We start from the raw sequence: 15247 nt of genomic DNA on the forward strand, positions 1-15247 counted from the left end.
AAACAACCATATATTAGTGAATCATAATCGAGGTCAAGCTAATATCAAACAACAATATTCATGGCTAAATCACAACCCCAGAACAATGAGTGTTTAGCCACTCATGATGTAATCAAATAATTGCATAAGTGTTGAATCAATTGGAAATACTAGAAAAAGATGAAGAAAACTGAGAATTCTCTGCTTCCTCGCGATCCCTGTGTGTTTTCCTTTCCAAAGTGGCATCTCCCCCCTAAAAAATAGGTTTAGTCTTGCTTTTATATGTGTTGGGTAGGTCTAGGGCTGAAATAACCTTGTCCCGGGCGAAATTGGAGAAAATTCACTTCACTTGTGCCCTCCACGATGCTCCAATATTTTTAGATACTATTTTTGGCACCATAGGTAGGGTTGGTGGCGCCCAAATTCGCAAGTTTCCCGGTTTCGTTCATTTTGGCTCAAATCTTGCGCGTTTCGCCCTCAATTGGTCCCGAATCATTCCTACACATAAAAACACATCAAATTAATATAAATCATAGAATTTAACATCCCAAATTCACGAAACAAAAGTAAAATATGAGGCGATATACATAGAAATATATATGCTTTAAGCTAAACATCACCTTGAACTTATGTGTGAAAATTTAAAACTGAAATTAGGAACAGGTAAGAAGAAAGATGATCACACACATCTCACCTTAGAGGAAAACCTAGAAAAAATGAAGGATGAATTGTACAGGAAAGATGAGCAGATAAGAGTCTTAAAAGAAGACCTAGGGAAGGTAAAGCATGAATTAGACAGAACTTGCAAATGGAACAAGGCTTCTGATGCACTATCTTGGCTACAAGAACATCACAGTAGCAACAAGAGAGGACTTGGCCATGGGGCACAAGAACCTAAGTGGGACCCCAAAAGCAAGTACTCCACTCTTCCTGAAAACAAAATTTGCACACACTGTGGCAAGATTGATCATTACAAAAATGAATGTAATGCAAAAGAAAAGGCCAGTCAAAAGAACAAAACCTTTGTTCAAGAGAAAAATAGGTTGTCTGGGTGGGCCAAAAGAAATTTAATTTATCCCTTTGCCTATAGAAAGGGACCTAAACTAGTTTGGGTTCCTAAGACTAACCCCTGATTTTTTTTACAGGTCCAAGTGAAGGGAAGTAGCCAAATATGGTACATGGATAGTGGCTGCTCAAAACATATGACTGGAAGCAAGAACCAGTTCCTTTCACTTGAGTACTTAAAAGGAGGTAATGTCTCCTTTTGAAATGGGAAGAAAGGTGAGATTATTGGGGTTGGAAAGGTAGGTAAGACAGACTCACACTCCATTGAGAATGTCTACTTGATAGATGGCTTGAAATATAGCCTAATCAGTGTATCACAACTGTGTGACAGAGGTAACCTTATGGCATTTACCTCTACTTTGCTTTGTGATTAACCTTACCACTGACAAGATTGTTTTGTAGGGAAAAAGAGTTAACAATATTTACATTATAGGTTTGTCCACTCTTTCAGAAAATGAACTCATTTGCTTGAGTATGTTGGACAATAATCCCCTTCTGTGGCATAAAAAACTTGGTCATACAAGTCTGAATCAACGCAACAAATTAGTCTCCAAGAACTTGGTGATAGGGTTACCTAACATCAAGTTCAAGGAAGACAAAATTTGTGAGGCCTGTGCAAGGGGGAAGCAAGTAAGATCATCTTTTAAAATCATGAAAATGGTAAGCACAACCAGGATGTTGGAACTGGTTCATATGGATCTCTGTGGTCCAATGCGAACAATGAGCAGAGGTGGTAAGAAATATGTGATGGTACTTGTTGATGATTATTCTAGGTTTACCTGGGTACTATTCTTAACATCTAAGGATGGAGCATTTGACACGTTTACTTCCTTTGTTAGAAAAACTCAGAAACAACTAGGTAATCAACTTGCATCAATCAGCTCTGATCATGGAACTGAATTTGAAAATGCTAAGTTTGATCCCAGAAGTGATGAGGGAGTATTCCTGGGATATTCTTCACATAGCAAAGCATATAAAGTGTTCAATAAAAGAACTTTGTGTGTAGAAAAAAGTGTACATGTAGTGTTTGATGAAATTAACATTCTTTCTGAGAGATAGGAACATGAAGATGAGGCTATTGAGCTGGTAAAATATCGGAGTGAAGTCTCAGCTCAAGCTAAAGTGGCACCAAAAGAAGGAACCTGTGATGGAACAGGTTTTTCCATTCAGGGCAACCTGACATAGGGAACTCATCAAAGAGGATCTGAAACAAATCCCCTAAAGGAACATGTTCATGACCTTGTTCCTCAGCAACAGAACATGGGAGAAGCATCAAGCAGAAATCAGTTGGTTGTGAAACCTCACAAGTATCAAAGTTCTCATCCCATTGAGAACATAATTACTGATCCAACCTCTAGAGTTAAACAAGATCACAATTAAAGAATCTGTATGCTTTTGATGCTTTCCTATCTCTTATTGAACCTAAAAATGTTGTTGAGGCTTTGCAGGATGCAGATTGGGTAAATGCAATGCAAGATGAACTCAATCAGTCCAAGAGAAGTCAAGTTTGGCATCTAGCTCCAAGACCCAAGGACAGATCAGTAATTGGCACAAAATGGGTCTTCAGAAACAAGCTTGATGAAGATGAAACAGTTACAAGAAACAAGGCAAGACTGGTGGTCCAAGGTTACAGCCAGGGTATAGACTATGATGAGACTTTTTCTCCAGTTGCAAGACTGGAGGCAATAAGACTCCTCATAGCCTTTGCAGCACACATGGAATTCACTCTTCATCAAATGGATGTCAAAAGTGTCTTTCTAAATGGCTACCTAAAAGAAGAAGTGTTTGTTAAACAACCTCCAGGGTTTGAGAGTAAGGAATGCCCTGAGCAAGTGTACAAATTAGACAAGGCTCTCTATGGACTCAAGCAGGCTCCTAGAGCATGGTATGAATGATTGTCCAAATTCCTGCTTGAACATGGCTACAAAAGAGGTAAAATTGATATTACTCTATTCTTGAAGGAAAAAGGTAAGGATCTTCTTGTGGTTCAAATATATGTTGATGACATAATTTTGGGGCAACCACTGACAAACTAAGGATTTTGCCAAATTAATGGGGAGTGAGTTTGAAATGAGTATGATGGGTGAGCTTAACTGTTTCTTAGGCTTACAGATCAAACAAAACCCAAATGGAACCATGATCCATCAGCAGAAATATGCAAAAGAGTTGATCAAAAAGTTTAAAATGGATGAATCAAAGGAAATAGACACCCATATTGCAACTGCCACTAAATTAGACATAGATGAACCTGGTTCATCTGTTGATAAGAAGTTGTATAGGGGTATGATTGGTTCACCTTTGTATCTTACTGCCAGCAAACCTGACATAGTTTTCAGTGTAGGGTTTTGTGCTCTCTTTCAAGCTAATCCAAAGGAATCTCACTTGACTGCTGTCAAGAAGATACTGAGATATTTGAAAGGCACTACTGATATGTGTCTTTGGTACCCTAAAGGTAGTAATTTTAATCTAGTAGGGTATGCTGATGCTGATTATGTAGGTTTTCTTGTGGATAGGAAGAGTACCTCAGGTATGGCTCATTTTCTTGGTTCATGTCTTGTATCATGGGCCACTAAAAAGCAGAATTCAGTGGCCTTATCCACTGCTGAGGCTGAATATGTTGTTGTTGCCTCTTGTTGTGCTCAATTGTTGTGGATCAAACAACAGCTGATAGATTTTGGCATTGAAGTTGGTTGCATTCCTATCTTCTGTGATAACACAAGTGCTATAAGTTTGACAAAGAACCCTATTCATGATAAGAGGACTAAGCACATAGATGTTAGACACCACTTCTTAAGAGACAACTATGAGAAATGATTGATCTCCATAGAATTCTGTGCTACTAATATACAAATTGCTGACATCTTTACTAAAGCAGTAAGTAGAGAAAACTTTGAGAGGAATAGGTTAGAATTAGGGATGGTTAATATCATCTAATAGGACCAGCTCAGAATGCACAATAAAAAAATTGAAAAAAAAAATTTGGCTAGGAAATCTTAACTTGTGTAAATATCTAGATTAATTCTTACTCAGCTTCATACTGTAATTAGTATACTCCTGTGACATGTTTTGATATGACTCACTGATCTCTTACGAAATTTTCTCTATTATGGTAAATTGAGGCATGATCAAGAGATTCTAAATGAAGAACATGGTTCATCAGTATGGGTTCATCTGAAAGCTAAGGTATGTTTTCTATACTCTGCACAATTAGAAATATAAATATTTAAATCATGACAAGAAGTCCTACAATTGTTCAACTCCTTAGAAAATTCTATTCGTTAGTTTTGAATCAATTCTGTCAGCCTTAGAACTCTAAACCACAAAAATTGCCTAAAATTTAGGGAAGCCTAACCGTTCATTCAAATCTGAAATTTCAGGTTGATTAGACCTCTAATTGACCACTGCTAAGGCTGTCGTTATCCATTAAATGTGTATTTTTTTTAAATACACATCATTACCTCATGCCATTTCCATAATTCTAAACAGTCAAAAATCCCTCTTCACTTCCACTTGCTTTCTTCTCCAAAATTCTAACTCACCAAGTCTCCCAAGAAACCAGCTATCATGACAAACTCACAAGACAATCCTGGAACTCCTCCACCATCCACTCCCTCTAATTTATCTACCCCTCCTCCACCTAGTACATCTCCAAAACTCAGGCTGAGAAGGGTGAAAATGCTTGGTCGGAAAACAGTAGCGTCTGGGGTTCTCTCAAAGAAATTAAATGAGTTATTAAAGGCAAGTCAGGTTCAAGACTCTGACTCCAACTCTGATTCTGAGTCATACAAATCTGCTAGTGAGGAGGAAGGACCTGGGTCTTCTGACTCTGAGAAGACTCAAGAATCCCCTTCTAAGGTAAGTTCTTCTTTGAGTAAAAATGTAGAAACTAGGTTTGTTCTGTTTGGACCTGTCAGGGATATAGAATTACGTGAGTTACGAAGGAGTGGAGGTAAAAGAAATTTGAAAAAGAAAAAAAGAGAGAGGGTGCATGTGGTAAAGAGAGGGGAAATGGGAAAAAAGTGGTTGCTCATTCACCCACTGCTGATTTGTCTGTGCCTGCTATCTGTGGGGTTGAACAAGAAAATGTAGAAGAGAGTGGCAAGAAGTCATGGGTAAGTGGTTCTGGTGAAGTTGCTGAAGGGTTAGTCAATCTAAGCACACAAGGTGATGAACCTGGTTCATCTATTGAAGAGACCCTAACAAACCTGTTGAAGAAGGTTGGGAAAAGTTATAATCCAAAGAAACGAATAACTCCCACACCAAAAGCCCCCAGTACTCCGAAACCCTCCAAGAAAAGAAAGGCTTCATTCTCAATAACTACTGAAATTTCATTGTCAAAGGGAAGAGCTACAAGAAGTGGGGTGAAACAGAGTGAGAGTGATCTCCAAAAGGCTCTAGCTGAGAGTAAGAAGAAAAAGATGGCTAAAGGAAAAGGGAAGGTCGCAGAGTCCTCAGAGGCTGTGGAAGTTGAGGAGATAGACATGTCCATCAGGAGGGAGTTCTAATAGTGGAGGTTTAGACCCCCAAGCCAAAGACTTCTTCCAAGAAGTCTTCCTCTGTGTCTGAGGTGGCTGAACCTTCATTAGCCAAGAGGACAAGGTTTGCAGTGAAAAGTAAACAAGTAAAAATTTCTGAAGATAAGGAGTGGAGTGAAGAAGAAGAAGAAGGTGAGTCTGATGGTGAACAAGACAAGCTTGCCATGTTTGGCAAAAGAAATATTTTGAACGGTAGATTGCTGAAAGACCTGGTGGAACCAGGAATGATGAGACTGGTGGATGCCTTAGCTGCTCAAGGGTGGAAGGACATGGTCCTTCAGATGGATGGTAGGCTAGCCAGGAATGAGATCATTGAGTTCATGGTCAATGCAGAGGTTAAGGATGGCAAGGTTAGCAGCCTGGTGAAAGGAGTTCAAGTGTCCTTTGATGCAGAAAAACTGGGAGAGATCCTTAATATACCCTCTGAAGAGTTTGATGACTATACAAGGCAAATGTGGCATTGTCTGGACTCCCTTCCTACTGCCCTTGATATTACTAGGAGGTTCTGTGATGCTGAAGATATGAATGAGGCTAGGGCAGTTCAGAAAAGTGAAATGAAGCCACAACACAAGGTCTTGTTTGAATTTGTTAACAAGCGCCTATTGCCCAGACAGAAGAGAAGGCATATTGCAAATTATATGGACCTAGTTCTTATGGAGTGTCTGGAAAGTGGAAGGCAAATTAATTGGCATGCCTTCATCATCAAGCTGCTAGACAGGGTCATCAATGGCTCCAAGGCTCATGCTACCCCCTATGGCTTTATTATGACTACGATTCTGGATAGGTGCAATGTGCCTCTGAAGAAATGGGAAATGGCCTCAAGCAAGGATCACTTTGGCATTAATACTCTGATTGCTTGTGACTATTTAGTCAATGCCATCCCAAATGAACCTGGTTCATCTAAGAAGACTCCTATCAACAGTAAAGTCAGGGCTCTTGTTCAGGAATGTGAAGCCAATGATGCTGAGATAGCTAGGCTCAAGGCTCGTGTGGCAGAGGTGGAATCTGAGAGGGATGTTCTCAGAACTGAGCTTACCAAGGAAAAGGAGAAGAATGATGGAATTCTTCACAATATGCTGAATCTTCTCCAAGCCCAAAACCAACCCTCTAGCTCCGCCATGCCTTAGGAATTCTAGCCTTTGTCTTTTGAACCTGTCTAGTACCTTCAATGACCCGGATTAGGGATTTTTCTATCTTTTTTTGCTCATGTTTTAAATGTTTTTTGCTTTCTGGTTGTGGATTGTGGTAGCAACATATTCTCTATCAATGATATCTACTATTTTTGCTCTTGTTCAATGTTAATATTTCCTTGATAGTTTAAATATGTTTGCTTGATTACTGATGATTTAACCATGATTGCACTTGCAGTTGCCCTAGTGGCCATGAGTACTTATTAAAATCTGGGATTCACACCTTGTATGCAAATTTTCGATGATGCCAAAAGGGGGAAGAGATATTGTGCTTTACACATTCTGAATAAGTGATATTTATAACCTAATTAACTTGGTCCTTGATGATAAGTGAATTTTCTAAACTTTGTATTGATGGTTAAGCTGAGTTCTCACAGGATCCAAGTAAGTAAAAAGCACAGAGTTTGTCATCATCAAAAAGGGGGAATTTGTTGGCCCAAGAACAGGTGAAATTTTGAAGATTGACAAAAGAACTCAGACATGGACCAGGTTCATCTTGTGAAGCACAGTCATGATCAACCTGTGCATGTGAGATGCACATGAAGGAGATAAATCTAACTGATCGAGAAGCAATATCTCCTTATCTGATCGAAAATATTGCATATTGGATAAGGAGAGAAAGTCTCCTTACATGAAGAGAACACAGTTTAGGGAGGAGATAATGTTAGAGTTTGAGATCACCTTGGACTCTTCTGTGATAGAAGAGTAGCATTTGAATCCTAGTCAATCTCTGATTACTAACCTATTAAATGTCAGTGTTGTTCTCTTTTACAAGTAATGCACATAAGCAGAAGTTAAACTTAAATTGAGAGCAAAAGAGCAAGGCGATTTTGCAAGCAATTTATGTGTGATTCGAGTGTGCAATCCTGAAGCTACTTGAACGAGATAAAAGAACCAGTTCCATGTGTCTATCTTTTATTCTAGTTCAATTGTAGTAAGTAATTTTACATTGTACCCTTCAGCTTTCATAGAAGCAATTGTATTAGGTACCTAGAGTGTTCAAGTTAGAGTTAATCCTTAAGTTTACAAAGAGTTTTTGTAAATGCTGTTTTGGCTCAATAATTTTAGTGAAAGTTTGGGAAAATCCTACCGAGTAGTAGGTCATGATTTTTTCACCTTTTGAGCCAGGTGTTTTCCACGTAAAAATCTCTGTGTTCTTTATTTTCCTTATTTATTATTCCGCAAACAGTAGTAGTTGGAACAAATAGAAGAACCAGATACTTTTATAGTTCAGTTAAGCGAAAATTGGGTACCACACAAATTACCCCTCTTGTGTGTATTGAGGTTTAAAACATCAGCAAGACACTAAACATGCCTTTGTTCCCTTTTATATTCACAACACACAAGGCAAATACTTTTCCACCAGCTGGCTGAAGAAAACTTCTGATTGTGCAGAGTGTTTAACAAAATTTTCATTCCAAAATAATCAAATTTTCTCTGTATGGATAGTATTGTAATACACCTGTGTATAAATCTACTTTACATGCTACATGAGTAAAATTACCTGAACAAACACCAAATCTAAGGCTACCATTAAAGGCACCTACAAATTTTGCAATCCAGATCTGAAAATACAGATCCTCATCGACTGCTGTAAATAAATAACTACAGGACAGTCAGCTATACAAAAAAAAAATAAAAAAATTGAGCAGTTTGCCTATGCCGTTACAAGAATGAGTTAGCGCCACGCACTAATACATGTAAGACAGAAGTTAGAATGAAGCTTAATAACAGCTTGTAAGAGCCAATACGCGGTGAACTGTTGTTACCGATCTGTCCTGCATTGACATACTCAGTTTTCCCTCTGCTTGTGGTAGCCGAAACATTAACCGCCTGTGAACCTGATATTTAAACAACAGGACGTGTTAGCATAACTTGATAACTGACTGAACTTATACTTTAATATACCACAGAGACTAACTATTTCGTCTATTGCAAAAAGTTCTTTTTCCTGGTAGTACATTTGAATACCGAAATACGATACTGTATCTCGAGTTCAGTAAAGCATTTACAACTTTAAAGCTCTAAGCATTGTGTACTTAGGGGCGGATTTACCCTTGTTGAAGCGGTGTCATCCGACACCGCTTCGCCGAATTTTTTTATTAAATATATATAAGTAATATGCAAAAGAAAAAAGGCGTACAAGTAAAATAAAATGACAAAACTTAGTCAAAGCAACATAGTTAATTCACTGGTAAATTCCCTGAAATTTAAGGTAGTGGTCATCGGCTCAAGGCTTTCGCAACTTCATTTTTGAGCAATATGGTTTCCGTTTTTCCAAAAGCAGCACAATTTCACTAATTAGAGAATTAGATGTCATGGTCGACCTTCGCTTTCAGTTTTAGAATTACATTGTGATGTCCGAGATCATGATAAAAGTTTTTCGGGTCTTAGGGAACTTGGTAATCTTTCCATAAAACTAGTGGAGACAAAGAAGCATGTGATTTATCTTCTTTGTTTTTCAACTAAAAAAATTTACTTTGCTTTTGCCAATTACTACCGCTACAGTTGAGAGAGCTTTTTCGGCAATGAAGTTGATTAAGACTGATTTGCAGAGTTGAATGGATGATGAGTTTTTCAGTAGTTGTTTGGTGCCTTACATAGAAAATGATGTATTTAGTCTTATTCCTAATGAGGTTATGAATACCTTCAAAATATGTAACTCATCTAGGAGAGTTATAGTAAGGTACTTTTAAAAAAATAAATGATGTCGTTACTATATTTCTTTCTTTGTCTATTTCTTTAAATGTTGACACTACTTATGAAAAATCCTGCATACGCCCCTGTGTGTACTTATTAAGTTTGGTCAAAGAGCATCTGAATAACAATATGACTTACAATCGTAATTGGCCCATCCAATCCGTTGTCCAGCCAAATCGTAAACAATAATCTTGTCTTTTAGAACAAGGTCTGCACACAAATATAAACATATGAATCAAAAAATAAACTACAATGACGCAATCATCAAAACAAATGCTTATTAAGAAATATCAAATATGTAATAAGAATTATGAGTCATGAAAATGATCAAAATAAGTACTGGCAAAAACAGTAGGCGTAAGAATTAGATCCTAGAGTCGTATATGAAAACGAAAGCAATAACAAGCACAAATCAGGTAAAACATCTGCCAGCTGAACAGGTAAAGGGAAAATCTTTGCTGTTGTAGTCCTTTAAAATTAACAGGATGTATACACATCTCAGTAACCAATTTAGCTCAGTAATACAGCGGGTAGAAATCAATGAAAGAGAGGGTGCCATGAGAAATACACTAAAGAGGGAGTTCGAAACTGAGATCAGGTGCAGGCAAAAAAGTCCACTCATTTGACTTGAAGGAAATTACCTCCTAAAATTGTCAATCCTTGGCCCGGAATTTTCTGAAAGCCCATGCACCAGACAGCGGCACCACCCTACAAAAGCAAGTGGCTAACTGAGTACAACACTAATTAAATGCAATAGATTACTTGACAAACAGATTGCAGCTGCAATCACAATTAAATAGCTTTTGGCTACAGTCAAGTTTGGTGAAAATATTGGAATAAAACAGTGACAAAATAATAGGTACCAACATTAACGAATTTCTCTCATTCGTCGAAATGATAACTTAACGATAATTGGAAGTAAGTTTTGAGCAGGTTGACATGCTTAAAATATACCATAAGTAGGTAAAATAGGGGTAGTAAGTAGGTAAAATAGGGGTAAATGGAATGAAGTCATCTGCAGCTTAAGACTACATCAATTAGTTTAAAGAAAATTCGACTTACAATGGAGTTTTGCTGTATAAGGTAGTCCTCAGCCCTTAATACCATTGTTGCACCACCAGCAAAGGTCAAACTAACTGTTGGAAATATCTCACCGACGCTGAGCACAAGAAAGAGGCGCTAGTCATATTTTTGGTACAAACTAAAGTAAAATCATCACAAACAAATTGGCCTGAGTCGAGAAGTTTTAGAAAACCTGGAGGTGGTTAGATAACACTGGTTTCCCTTGGTAACAAGTGGGCGCACATTCTGTGAAACAGCTTGATTGATCTGCACAAGATAAAAGACTGTAAGTCGTAAGGAGCATTTCTGATGATATTTACCAACTTTGTTTCAGAAGTACGTTGATAACGGTACAGCTGAAGTGGATTCAAGCAAAACTTTTTCTAAATCACAACTGGCACGGAATTCACAGAATCTGCCTATATGATAACTTACAGCATCAATAAAAGGATCATAAGCTTCTTCAGCAAGATATGCCAGAGTCGTCCCGGAGTCAACTATGGTTCCTCTGTTGCTTGATGTTTCAAATACTTCTGGACTAATAGGCATTGTCTGCCCATTGAGAGCAATACTCTGAAGATTCAAGTTGTAATGTGGCCTGGTAACCCAAAAAAGAATAATCGTGTTACATTCATGGTAAAGTTGGGATATCTCTGCAAATATGTAGGCAGGTGAAAGATATCCGAATCAAAAGGTAATATCTAATCTCTTATGATCTTATCGAAATTACATTTTCTTAAAATTAGGAAAGCATGACAAGTCATTCAAGTAACCCGCTGGAAACTAGTTCTTTAATCCCCAACGTTCATTTCAATTTGAGCAATCAACAGACAGATGAGTTCGAAAATCAGAAGACAGAGAACTGAAAAACAGAAGCTCTATTACCTACAGGCTGTACATAAAAATTGACAGTCTGATTGTAATTTTATTTGAAGCTCAGTCAACTCAAGAGTCCCCACAGTAACAAAGGTTAATTATTAATCATGAGCAAGGAGTGCATGATTTAGCTCCTCAGGAACAGATATTTGCATGCTTTATGGGGAAATAAAAATCAAATAAATAACAATATAAAATATCAAAGGTACCCCAGTTAAAATGGTCTATCACATTTTCTACTTCCCAGTAGGGGTGGCAAAACGGTTCAAAAAAAACAGTTAACCACCCATATTATCCACTAAAAAATGGGTTGGATAATGAACTTTTTAAAAACGGGTCAAATATGGATAAGAACCATATTATCCATTTAGAAAATGGATAACCAATGAGTAACCAATGGATAACCAATGGGTCTAACTTTTACATCCGTAAAGCCTCAAATTGGGGGTTCCTCAAGTTAGAGAGACTAAGAATTCTCCCAAAAGTGATCATATACAAGAAGTCATGGATAATATGGGTAACCCGTATTATCCGCCGGTTAACCCGTTTTTTATCCGTATTAAATATGGGTCGGGTCGGATAATTAATTCGTTTTTTCATTACCCGTTTTCAACCCGAACCATATCCGACCCGACTCCCCCGTTTGCCACTCCTACTTCCCAGCATTAGTTGTGTTAGATTACAAAAACAAAAAGATCTTTGGATCAGTGAAGAGTCAGAGTATCTATTGAAGGAATCTCCACAGTTTCAGTAACAAGCCTAGTCATATCAATCTAGATTAATACTATCAGAATCTCTCGTATTGCCTTTTCCTTTTTCTCCAATATATACATCTTCCAATATTATCAGTCCGTTGTATTGCACCTGAACAGAGTAGGACTGATATAAAGGAGTCATATAATGGACTCCAACTACTTGAGATTGAAACGTAGTTGACATTACAAAAATAAAAAGAAAAGAAAATACTCCCACATCCCAATTTGTTTGACACTCATTTCCTTTTCCTCTGTCCTAAAAAGGTTGCACAGTTTTTAGGTTATCTGATTTTTACATTCCATTATGTCGTCAATGATAGCCAATAAGTTCTTATAAGAATTGACATAACTTACTGTAGACCCCACAAGACACAAAAACAAATTGGTATAGAATAAGCAATTTTTTCCAAAGATTAACTTTAGGACTCAACCTCAAATACACATATAATCAAAGAAAGGAAATGTCAGACAAAATCTGGGTAAGCGAATTTCTTAGTCAAATGTGTAGATTTTGCTTGCTTCTTTTATCATCTCAGATGAGATCTGGCTAAAGAACTATCAATAGAGAACACCTTTGCTATGCCGATATTTGGCAGAGATAAGAAAGTTTTGCAAGAACTTTTAGCAAAGAAAACGGAAAACATGGTCAAGGATTATCTAGAAAGACAAATGAAGTCATGCAAGCCCGCTTTGAGAGAGATAACATACTGTGATGGGACAAGTGGAGTGTAAACTAAATTTGGCTCCACAATCTGACCTAGCACCAAGATACCACCTCCGCCGTTATTTCCTTTCAAGCAATGGGAGAACACATTCGGCGTCACTCCTTGAGAGGACAGTTGTGCGATAACTGACAAGCCCTGCTGCCCAAATCCAAAGATCCCATCAATTGCTCTATCTGGCTTAGTTAGGTCACCGGTCTGTGAAGTACTACATCTGTGTCATAAAATCCCAACAACAATAAGATTAAACACTGACAAGTAGCGGAAAGTGATTACATATGTCATCTCAAATTATAAAGACGATTGATAGCTCACCCAAAAACAACAGGAGCAGACGAGTTCGATGTCAAAGAATTCCCCACGATTGTATCAAAATGCATAAAATCTGCTACATAGTAACCTGATGTCCCACTGCCATCACCATACTGGAACGTGTAACTGCACTGGTTTTGAGTAGAACAACCAGAGTCAGAGGATTGTTCTCCAAGAGCACATCTTTGGTCTGAACATGAGATTGGTCGAGCTGTTGACGAGGTTGATGGATCAAAGAAGTCTAGCTGAATCTGCTAATGGAAGCAAAATATAATCAAGCAGTATTCTTACAACTCTATGCTAACCTGGCAATTTGCAGGAATAATGATATCCAAACCTGAAGTCCACTAGAAGTCGGGCAACCATTACAAGAAGCACAACTAACCCACAAGACATCACTTCCAGTATCTATCTGTACATAGAATTCCTTTGGAGGGGAACCTAACTGAACTCTTGTAAAGTAAAGCCTGAAACAAAATCATATCCTCAACTAACATTCACTATGATGGATATATAACTTGTAAATCAATCATAAAACTACTCCAGAAAATGATTAACCTAAGTCAATAGACCAGTAAAAGTAACAATAAAACAAGAAAGATAGGGTAAACAACAATCCAGAGGCAATCAATCCACCTTAATACATACTCAAGCTACAAACAGTAATACACTACTACAAGCTTTACCAATTACCATTGCCACCAATCCAAGACACTTTTTTCTCCACTAAAATCTTAAAAAAGAAATAAAAAGAGAGCTACCCAATTTCCAATATAAAATTTACATGAAGAAAGTAACCACAATTAACCAAATTATCAATAAACTAATTATGTCATCATTCAACACTATACAAATAAAAGCAACACAAAATAGAGAAGAATTTGTATTAATACCCAACAAGAAATGGATCATAAGTGCCTTCAACAGGGAAATCAACAACCCCATAAGAAGACTGCAAGATTCGTCCATGTCTAACTCGGTCACGCGCTTTGAGTTGACTCACTTCAACTCCATGACTCGTTGGGAAAGCTCTTTCTAACGGCAGTGTCATCGTCATTCCATCACCCACCACCGCCGGTAAAAATACACACACAAACACCAAAAACACCACCGGCGACATGATCACTTTAAACTCACCGACAGAGAAATTTGTATACGTATCTATAGGTTGGTGTGAGACATATCAACAGATATTGATATATTGATGTGTGTGTATATATATATGAAGAATGATTTTTGTTTGTATGAATAAAGAGAAGAATTAGAGGGGGAAAAAGAGGAAAGAATCGAGAGAAAAAGTAAGCACTCTGTTTTTGCTGCTTTTGAGAGAGGAAAAAGAGGAGAGTGAAACGATAACGGAAGTTTTTCAAATGGTGGAATTGTGTTGCGTATATATATATATATTGTCTAAATATATTATTATCCAGATGTATATGAGTACAACTTACTTTAATGTATAAATCTTAATTAATACTTTGGGAAAGCTTATTTAATACACGACTCTTACCGTTTCAATTTATATAACCTAATTTATCTTGCGTAAAGTTTAATAAAAAATACTTTTGGGTTTTATAGCATTAAATATATCATGAATTTATTGCTAACAGTAATTAAAAATTAAATTAAATTAATTTTCTTTTTCTTTCTCTTTTTCCTGTTTTTTGATTCTTTTGTTGAACTTAAGTTTTTAAGTTAATAAATGTTGATAATGTTAATAATTAGTCCACTGTAATTGATATTTCATGACGATTAAAAAAAAATATTTTACCAACTATACTATATGATAGTACCATATAAAGTATAATGAAGAGTTACCTATTGTTAATGTATCTTTATTTTAGTGTAAAATTTCATCAAATGCTGTGAAACATGCTTTCTTTTAATAATTCCATTTTTTATTGTTACTTTGGTCCTATATTCCTCTTTAGTTGTTGTGTTAGTTGGGGAAGCTTCACTCTGTCAGAGTAAATTAGATTATACTCTAACTACGAATTTTTTTAGATTATCTTTCATTATATTTGGGATTGTAAGGATTTTTATATTTATTCTTT

The 15247-nt window shown here is 37.0% G+C and overlaps 2 protein-coding genes across 3 annotated transcripts; one reads left to right on the forward strand and one right to left on the reverse strand.

Annotated features, from left to right (window-relative positions):
- Nucleotides 1-4608: 4608 nt before the first annotated feature.
- LOC138881629 (uncharacterized) lies at nucleotides 4609-5549 on the forward strand. Its single transcript, XM_070161871.1, has 2 exons — nucleotides 4609-4899; nucleotides 5001-5549. The coding sequence occupies exons 1-2, from the start codon at nucleotides 4609-4611 to the stop codon at nucleotides 5547-5549; spliced, it is 840 nt and encodes a 279-aa protein (XP_070017972.1).
- Nucleotides 5550-8168: 2619 nt separating this feature from the next.
- Nucleotides 8169-14459, reverse strand: LOC104222903 (aspartic proteinase 36). 2 transcript variants are annotated; one of them, XM_070162624.1, is made up of 10 exons: nucleotides 14090-14459; nucleotides 13534-13663; nucleotides 13200-13450; nucleotides 12871-13098; nucleotides 10967-11129; nucleotides 10725-10798; nucleotides 10532-10628; nucleotides 10111-10177; nucleotides 9608-9679; nucleotides 8169-8610 (listed from the first exon to the last, which is right to left on the reverse strand). In XM_070162624.1, the coding sequence occupies exons 1-10, from the start codon at nucleotides 14314-14316 to the stop codon at nucleotides 8435-8437; spliced, it is 1485 nt and encodes a 494-aa protein (XP_070018725.1). In that variant the 5' UTR covers nucleotides 14317-14459; the 3' UTR covers nucleotides 8169-8434. The 2 variants fall into 2 exon arrangements, with proteins under 2 accessions (XP_070018725.1, XP_009772526.1); XM_009774224.2 differs by having other exon boundaries at nucleotides 8219-8610; nucleotides 13200-13447.
- Between the last annotated feature and the right edge of the window lie 788 nt (nucleotides 14460-15247).

Source organism: Nicotiana sylvestris, chromosome 11, assembly GCF_000393655.2.
Source record: "Nicotiana sylvestris chromosome 11, ASM39365v2, whole genome shotgun sequence".
Taxonomy (NCBI): Eukaryota; Viridiplantae; Streptophyta; class Magnoliopsida; order Solanales; family Solanaceae; genus Nicotiana; species Nicotiana sylvestris.

What these genes read in the sequence shown, in the direction of transcription:
- LOC138881629 (XM_070161871.1), top strand. Translation starts at nt 4,609, where the DNA reads ATGACAAACTCACAAGACAATCCTGGAACTCCTCCACCATCCACTCCC. An exon ending in CTCAAGAATCCCCTTCTAAG is followed by an intron (nt 4,900 to 5,000) that starts GTAAGTTCTTCT and finishes TGGAGGTAAAAG; the next exon opens with AAATTTGAAAAAGAAAAAAA.
- LOC104222903 (XM_070162624.1), bottom strand. Translation starts at nt 14,316, where the DNA reads ATGTCGCCGGTGGTGTTTTTGGTGTTTGTGTGTGTATTTTTACCGGCG. An exon ending in CGACTTCTAGTGGACTTCAG is followed by an intron (nt 13,451 to 13,533) that starts GTTTGGATATCA and finishes TGCTTCCATTAG; the next exon opens with CAGATTCAGCTAGACTTCTT. An exon ending in AGGATTGACAATTTTAGGAG is followed by an intron (nt 9,680 to 10,110) that starts GTAATTTCCTTC and finishes ATTTGTGTGCAG; the next exon opens with ACCTTGTTCTAAAAGACAAG.